General features: G+C 39.2%; 1 protein-coding gene across 1 annotated transcript; it reads left to right on the top strand.

The window, feature by feature from the left end:
- Positions 1-3,310: 3,310 nt before the first annotated feature.
- On the top strand, positions 3,311-7,755 carry LOC143866892 (uncharacterized). The gene is made up of 4 exons (XM_077376044.1): positions 3,311-3,629; positions 3,807-4,751; positions 4,827-5,027; positions 5,117-7,755. The coding sequence occupies exons 1-4, from the start codon at positions 3,311-3,313 to the stop codon at positions 7,753-7,755; spliced, it is 4,104 nt and encodes a 1,367-aa protein (XP_077232159.1).
- Positions 7,756-8,266: the final 511 nt, after the last annotated feature.

Raw genomic sequence — 8,266 nt, 5'->3', positions numbered from 1 at the left:
CTTCCCTAATTTGTGATGATGAGGCCTGGGTGGTGAGAGGGCGACAAGTGTCATGAATGTGTGGTCTTTGCCATTTTCCAACACCCTTCTTCATGATGGTTGGGCTCTGCTCGTGCATGGATGACACGTGGCGATATCTGGGAGCGTAGCCGTATTTGTGCCCCATCACCAATGAATCTTGAAAAACAAGTTCTACAAGCCGGGAAGGAATGCCCATGACCTCTATGTCCATCCCTTTGCAGGGGCAGAGGAATATCTTCAACGCTGGAAGAGGGGTGTAAATTTTGGAGAACTGAGAACTTGTTCCTATGGACTTTAATTTGAGGAGTTGGGCATGAAAGGGAGCCTGCAAGGGATGTGAGAGCTATGATGGTCTTTTTAGAAAAACATGGAGGTATAGAGTAAAACACCCACAACTCTGTCTTTTTAAGTAAAAAGAATAATGAAACCTCTATCTTCTCATCTTTATGTTTTCTTACAAATACAACAAACAGCTCCAAAAAAGTGAAAGAGAAGAGAGAGTTATGTTATGTTAAGCAAAAACATGGAGATATAGAGTAAAACAAACACAACTCTTTCAATTGAAGTCGAAATCAAATGTAATCAGTCTATATCTTCTCATCTAGATGTTTTCTTTCAAACGAAACAAACGGCTCCAAAAAAGTCAATTGGATGAGACAGTTATCGGCTGTTTAGAAACATGGAGGTACAGAGTAAAACATCCATAACTCTCACATTTTAAGTCCAAATAAAAATCAGTCTCTATCTTCTCATCCTAAAGTTTTCTTTCAAATGCAACAAACTGCTCCAAAAAAGTCAAAGGGATGAGCGAGTTATGTTCCTTTTAGTAAAAAAACATGGAGGTGCAGAGTAAAATATCCACAACTCTCTCATTTTTAAGTCCAAGTCAAACTAAATCAGTCTCTATCTACTCATCTTGAAGTTTTTTTTCAAACGCAACAACAGTACCAAAAATGTAAAAGGGATGAGAGAATTATGGTCTGTTTAGTAAAAACAAGGTGGTATACAGTAAATTGTCCACAACTCCCACATTTTAAGTCCGAATCAATTGAAATCAGTCTCTATGTGCTCATCTTGAAGTTATCTTTAAAACACAACAAACGGCACCAAAAATTTCAAAGGGATCTGAGAGTTATGGTCATTTTAGTAAAACATGGAGGTATAGAATTAAAACATCCAGAACTCTCTCATTTTAAGTTAAAATCAAATGAAATCAATATCTATCTTCTCATCCTGAAGTTTTCTTTAAATACAACAAACGGCTCCAAAAAAGTCAAAGAGATGAGAGAGTCATGTTCTGTTAAGTAAAAACATGGTGGTGTAGAATAAAACATCCCCAACTATCTCATTATAAGTCCAAGTCAAGTCAAATCAATCTCATTATAAGTCCAACTATCTCATCTTGAAGTTATCTTTCAAAAGCAATAACGGCACCAAAAATGTCAAAGAGATGAGAGAGTAATGGTCTGTTTAGTAAAATATGGATGTATAGAGTTAAAACATCCACAACACTCCCATTTAATTTCCAAATCAAATGAAATCAGTCTCTATATTCTCATCTTGAAGTTTTATTTCGGAAACAACAAAGGACACCAAAAATGTCCAAATCAAATCAATTGAGTCCCTATCTGCGACTCTCTCATTTTAAGTCCAAATCAATTTAAATGCGTCTCTATTTGCTCATCTTTAAGTTTTCTTTCAAATGCAACAAACGGTACCAAAAATGTCAAAGGGATGTGAGAAGGTCTTTTTAGGAAAACGTAGAGGCATAGACTAAAGCATCCACAAGTCTCTCATTTTAAATCAAAATCAATTGGAATCAGTCTCTATCTTCTCTTCTTGATGTAACATGGTGGTATAAATTAGCATATCCATAACTCTCCCAGTTTAAGCCCAAATGAAATGAAATCAGTCTCTTTGTGCTCATCTTGAAATTTTCTTTCAAATGCAACAATGGCACCAAAAATGTCAAAGGGATGAGAGAGTTATGATCTGTTTCGTCAAAACTTGGGGATATCGAGTAAAAGTTTCTTAACTATCTCATTTTAAGTCCAAATCAATTGAAATCAGTCTCTATCTGCTAATCTTCAAGTTTTCTTTTAAAGGCAACAAATGGCACCAAAAGTGTCAAAGGGATGTTAGAGCTATGTTTGTCTTTTTTGTAAAACATGGAGATATAGAGTAAAACATCTACAACTCTATCATTTTAAGTAAAAAGAATAATGAAATATGTCTCTATATTCTCATCTTGATGTTTTCTTCCAAACGCAACAAACGGCACCAAAAAAGTGAAAGGGTTATGTTATGTTTAGCAAAAACGTGGAGATACAGAGTAAAACAAATACAACTCTTTCATTTTAAGTCAAAATCAAATGTAATCAGTCTTTATCATCTCATCTTGATGGTTTCTTTCAAACGAAACAAACGGCTCCAAAAAATTCAATGGGATGAGAGAGTTATGGTCTGTTTAGAAACATGGTGGTACAGAGTAAAACATCCTTAACTCTCTCATTTTAAGTCCAAATTGAATGAAATCAGTCTCTATCTTCTCAACCTAAAGTTTTCTTTCAAATGTAACTAACGGCCCCAAAAAAGACAAAGGATTGAGAGAGTTATGTTCTGTTTAGTAAAAGCATGGAGGAGTAGAGTAAAACATCCACAACTCTGTCATTTTAGGTCCAAGTCAAATTAAATCAGTCTCTTTCAGCTCATCTTGAGGTTTTCTTTCAAACGCAACAACGGCACCGAAAGTGTCATTGCGACGAGAGATTTATCGTTTGTTTTGTAAAAACATGGGGGTATCAAATAAAAGCTTCATAACTCTTTCATTTTAAGTCCAAATCAAATGAAATCAGTCTCTATCGGCTCTTCTTGATGTTTTCTTTCAAAGGTAACAAACGGCACTGCAAATGTCAAAGGGATGTGAGAGATATGATGGTCTTTTTACTAAAACAGGTATAGAGTAAAACATCCACAACACAGTCATTTTAAGTAAGAAGAATAATAAAACAGGTATAGAGTAAAACATCCACAACACAGTGAGTCTCTATCCCATTCACACTCCATTTGGAGTCCATGTCCAAAGTGTTGAATATGATTGGAAGCCTACTGCCTGTAAAAATTGTCACAATTTCAGCCACAGATCAGAGGCATGCCCCAAAAATATCCAGCAGCCGGCTCTTAAAACTAAACAAGAATGGCGGCCTGTAAAGTCCGCCCCTGAAATTCAATGCCCTAGGTAGCCTCAACAGAAAGTGGATCCGAAAAAATCAGTGGAATTATTGCTGAAATGGTTACTGAAAGTGAGACTCATAATGAGAAGGATGGTGATTTTGTAATCCTTCCCCAATTGAATGACCCTACCCAGGAGTTTAAACTCCAAAATAGCTTTGCGATCCTGGAGGAAGAGCAGGAAGAAGGAGTCATGCATGAAGATGGAAGTGATGATGTGCTAGAGGGCTGTATCATTCAGAGAGAAAAGGGAGGTAGTACTGTCCAGATAGAGGGACTTCAAAGTTTTTGTGATCCCACTGAAATTAATGTCACTGCTGAAGATACAGCCCAATCCTTAACTCTAAGGGTCGATGATGAATCTTGGAGTGTGGAATGTTAGAGGGCTCTGCTCCCTTACCAAGAGGGGGAAAATTCGGTATCTATTGGAGACCACAAAAATTTCCCTTCTCTGTCTTACTGAAACTAAAGCTCAGAAAGAAGATAGCTCTCTTTTGTTAATGAAATTGGGGAAGGATGGCGATGTTACACGAATTATAATCACACTATTAAAGGTAGAATCTGGATTATATGGGATCCGCGGTATGTTCAGGTTAACATATTAGAAGATGCGTACCAATATATCCATGGTGAAGTTCAGTTCCTGCAAACAAATATAAAGTTCTTATTAACCGCTGTTTATGCGGCTAATGCGGGAGATGAGAGGAGGAATCTATGGACTCAGTTAATTAGAATAGCTTCTGCTATATCAATGCCTTGGATTGTTGCTGGGGACTTTAATGTAACTAGATATCAAGAGGAACGGTGGGGTGGGGCTGGCCCCAATCTGAATCATGTTGAGGAATTCAATGACTGTATTGATCAGTGTTACTTGGCGGATCTTCGGGCCTTTGGGCATACCTTGTCTTGGAACAACAACTCCGGCATTGGCGACTTGAAGTTTCGGATGCTAGATCGGGCTCTCGGCAATGATGAATGGTTTGCTTCCTTCCCTAATTCTTCTGCTGAGTATAAAAATCCGGGTCTCTCGGATCATTCTCCAATTGTTATCAGGTTTCAGACATCAGCCTCCAGAGGAGGGAAACCTTTCAGGTTCTTCAATATGTGGTTGAGGGATACTTCCATTTTTGAATTAGTAGAAAGGGCTTGGGCAAAAGAAATTAGAGGGAACCCTATGTTTAAACTGTGCAAGAAGCTGCAAGAGGTTAAAAGGGTTATAAAAGATTGGAATTCAAAAAAATTTGGTCGTATTGATACTAAGATGGCTGATATCAGACAAAAATTAGGAGACATCCAAATGCAGGTGGCTGCCAATCCGGCCAATGTGGCCCTGAAACAAGAAGAAATTTCTACTAAGATTGAGTTTACTGCTACTGCCAAATTGGAAGAATCTATGCTGCACCAGAAATCCAGAGTCAATTGGCTAAATTTGGGGGACTCCAACAATAGTTTCTTCCATTCTGCCATGAATATGAGGAGAGATCAAAACTCTATTCAAGGTATCACTAGATCTGATGGGCAAATAACCACTGATAGCTAGGAGATTGAGGAGACTCTTATCTCTTACTTCAAAGACATTCTCACTACTCAATCGGGGAGGATAGAGGAGACTACTTATATTGTGCCTGATCCTGTCACTACCTTGAATAATGAGGAGATATGCGACCTTCTTCTTGCATTCACTGAAGAGGAGATATGTACTACCATCCATGCCATGGATGATAATAAAGCTAGGGTCCTGATGGGTTTAATGGAGCTTTCTTCAAGAGCTTTTGGTATCTTATTGGCAAAGAGACGGTGGCGGCCATCCAGTATTTCTTCAAAACTGACAATCTCCTCCCTGCTCTTAACACTTCCTTTATAGCCTTGATTCCTAAATGCAATAATGCCTCAACCCCTGATCAGTATAGGCCTATATCTCTCTATAATCATGTGTATAAGGTCATTACCAAATTGATGGCTAATAGGATGAGAAAAGTCATGCATAGGATTATCAATCCCTCCCAATCTGCCTTTATCAAAGGTAGGCTGATCCAAGAAAATGTCCTTCTGACCCATGATATTTGTCATAATTTTCACCAGAAATCTAATGTCAAAGCCATGTGTGTCAAAATTGATTTGACGAAGGCTTATGACAATGTTTGTCATGGATCCCTCGTTCAATTCTTGAGAAAGCTTAGATTCCCTGATATCTGGTGCAAGTGGATCCTCCAATGTATTCCTACTCCTTCTTTCTCGATTTTGATTAATGGATCCCCTCAGGGGTTCTTCAGATCTTCCAATGGGCTGCGCCAAGGTGATCCGATATCTCCTCTTCTGTTCTGTGTTGTGATGGAGATGCTTAGCTGTATTCTCTACAAAGCCCAGCTGGAAGGAAGAATTTCTTCTCCCTTTGCTAGAGGAAACTATTGTATCAACCATTTATTCTTCGCTGATGATGTAATGCTTTTTGCAGATGCTAATCTCTCTAATGCAGCTGGGTTGACCCAATGCCTTCTAGATTTCAAGGATTGTTCGGGTCTTGAGGCCAGCCTAAACAAGAGTGAAATTTTCTTCTCTGGAATCCCTCCTCAGCAGAGAGTTCAGATCAGCTGTGTCATGGGCTTTTGTGAAGGGGTGCTGCCTGTTAGATATTTGGGGTTGCCTTTGGTTACTACTCGGCTGACTAAGGGTGACTGCCAGCCTCTCATTAGCAGAATTAGGAACAAGATTGCATTATGGAGTAACAAAAATCTTTCAAGGGTGGGGCGCTTGGAACTGATAAAAACTGTCCTGAGCTCCTTCCAGATTTATTGGTCTGCATCTTATAATCTCCCGAAGGAAGTCCTGGATAACATTGAAACAATTTTTCGGAATTTCTTCTGGGCTGGGTGTTCTCTGCAAAAAAAGTTTATTCCGGTAGCTTGGGCAACTCTGTGCAGGCTAGTGGAAGTAGGAGGGGTCGAGTTAAGAAGGCTGAAAGATGTGAACGAATCCTGCCAGTTAAAACTCCTTTCGAGAATAGTGCAAAATTGTAACACCACTTGGGTCCGTTGGTTTAAAGAAAAATATATAAGAGGGAGATGTTTCTGGTCCATCCCCATGCCTTCATCTCCTTCCTGGGGAGCTAGGAGCATCCTTCAGCAGAGGCAAAGTGCTAAAAATTTCATTTATTACGTGGTGGGGGAGGGGTCTTCTATTGATTTTTGGAAGCATCCGTGGCACCCAGATGGGATTCTCAATTCATCAGAAGGTAGGCTTTTTAACCTCCCAAAGGAAGGATCTGTTAAAGAATTCCGAATGAATGGGACTTGGGATAAAATTCTGACCCAACCTCAATTCCAAGAGCTTAAGACTGTAATAAATTCTGGCCTGTTTTCCCAGAATCCCTACGACTATGCCGTTTGGAAACCTACTCCTGGTGGTGCTTTTAGCATAAAGAGCGCTTGGAATCAAGTGAGAAAGAAGCATCCTGTTTTGGAATGGACATCTTCGGTTTGGTTTAAGGGTAGTGTTCCTAGACAGAGTTTGGTTACCTGGCAAGCTCTTACCTATAAACTGAGCAGAAGGGATAGAATTCTATTTTTGAACCCTTCCAGAGAAACAAGCTGCCCTCTTTGTAAGGTGAACCCTGAAACTATTGACCATTTATTCTTCAAATGCTCCTTCTCATCTTGGATTTGGAAATCGATTTTATGGAGATTTACTCATAGGAGGAACCTGTTCCGAACTTTAGCGAAAGAGGAAGAGTGGATTAGGAGGAATTTCAGAGGAAGAGGGCAGACAGCTATAGCAATGAGAATAACCTTTAACACTGCTGTTTATATGATTTGGCTGGAGAGGAATACTCGCATTTTTGAAAACAAAGAGGTTCATAAACAAAGAATCCTTGCTGCTGCTCTAAATGCCATTAGAGATCGAGTCCTATTCCTTAACCTTGAGGATATTCGGTCCAGCAAAAATGAGAAAGTGTCAAAAAATTTGAACTTTCCCTACTTCTATAGGAAAACTGATAGTAAGTTCTGCTCTTGGGTTATGCCGGTGGGGGAAATGGTCAAATTAAATACTGATGGAGTCCTCAACTCCAAAGGTGCGGGGATTGGGGGGATTCTAAGAGATGGAAAGAGGAATATCATAGCCATGTTCTCTGTTGATAAACCTGTGGAAGAGATTCATGGTTTAGAAATGGAAGCAGTTCTCCATGGCTTAGAGCTTGCTCACAGAAAGAATATTCAGCACATCTGGGTTGAATCAGATTCGATGATGACTGTGAAAATTATAGAGAAGATGTGGACTTGTTCTTGGAAGAAGATCCCTACTTTTGAGAAGATCATGAACCTGCTTAATAAGTTCAAAAGCTGGGAAATCTCACATATTTGGAGAGAGGCTAACCAAGCAGCTGATTACCTCTCAAAACCAAATTGCTCTATCAAAGGTGAAGATATTCAGTCGATTTCTATTCCTTCAGATCTTCACAACATCGTGTCCCTTGATTATGATGGGATGGTTTATTCTAGAGTGTAGTTGTCCCAATCTTGTGACGAAGAGAAAGATGTGCCTTGCTTTAAGCCGCTTGCAGAGCACTGTTGGGAGGGAGTGGTTATTCCTCCACACCCCTCATCAGATTAGCTTAATGTCCCTAAGCTACGTGTTGAAGACAAGTGTTGTGTTTAGTTGTTGGTGTTGTGGTGCTATCTGTAGCCCACCTTGTGGCATTTTTCAGCACTCCACTTTTATTTTCTTTCTGGCTATTTGCCTTTGTCGCCCGTGTGGCCCTCCTTTGTAATCCTTTCCATTGTTATTAATATATCTGGTCGGGGTCTGCCTAACCCCAGCTTACCAACAAAACAAAAAAAAAGAATAATAAAATCTGTCTCTATCTTCTCATCTTGATGTTTTCTTACTAATGCAACAAACGATTCCAAAAAAGTGAAAGGGATGTGAGAGTTATGTTATGTTTAGCAAAAACATGGAGATATAGAGTAAAACAAATACAACTCTTTCATTTTAAGTCAAAATCAAATATAATCAGTCT

This window comes from Tasmannia lanceolata, unplaced genomic scaffold, assembly GCF_043159265.1.
Source record: "Tasmannia lanceolata isolate RefF3 unplaced genomic scaffold, GAP_Taslan_0.1 ptg000174l, whole genome shotgun sequence".
Taxonomy (NCBI): Eukaryota; Viridiplantae; Streptophyta; class Magnoliopsida; order Canellales; family Winteraceae; genus Tasmannia; species Tasmannia lanceolata.
This window is presented reverse-complemented; position numbering and strand designations above follow the sequence as displayed.

What these genes read in the sequence shown, in the direction of transcription:
- LOC143866892 (XM_077376044.1), top strand. Translation starts at nt 3,311, where the DNA reads ATGGTTACTGAAAGTGAGACTCATAATGAGAAGGATGGTGATTTTGTA. An exon ending in AGATCAAAACTCTATTCAAG is followed by an intron (nt 4,752 to 4,826) that starts GTATCACTAGAT and finishes CTTACTTCAAAG; the next exon opens with ACATTCTCACTACTCAATCG. An exon ending in GCTTTCTTCAAGAGCTTTTG is followed by an intron (nt 5,028 to 5,116) that starts GTATCTTATTGG and finishes CTTCCTTTATAG; the next exon opens with CCTTGATTCCTAAATGCAAT.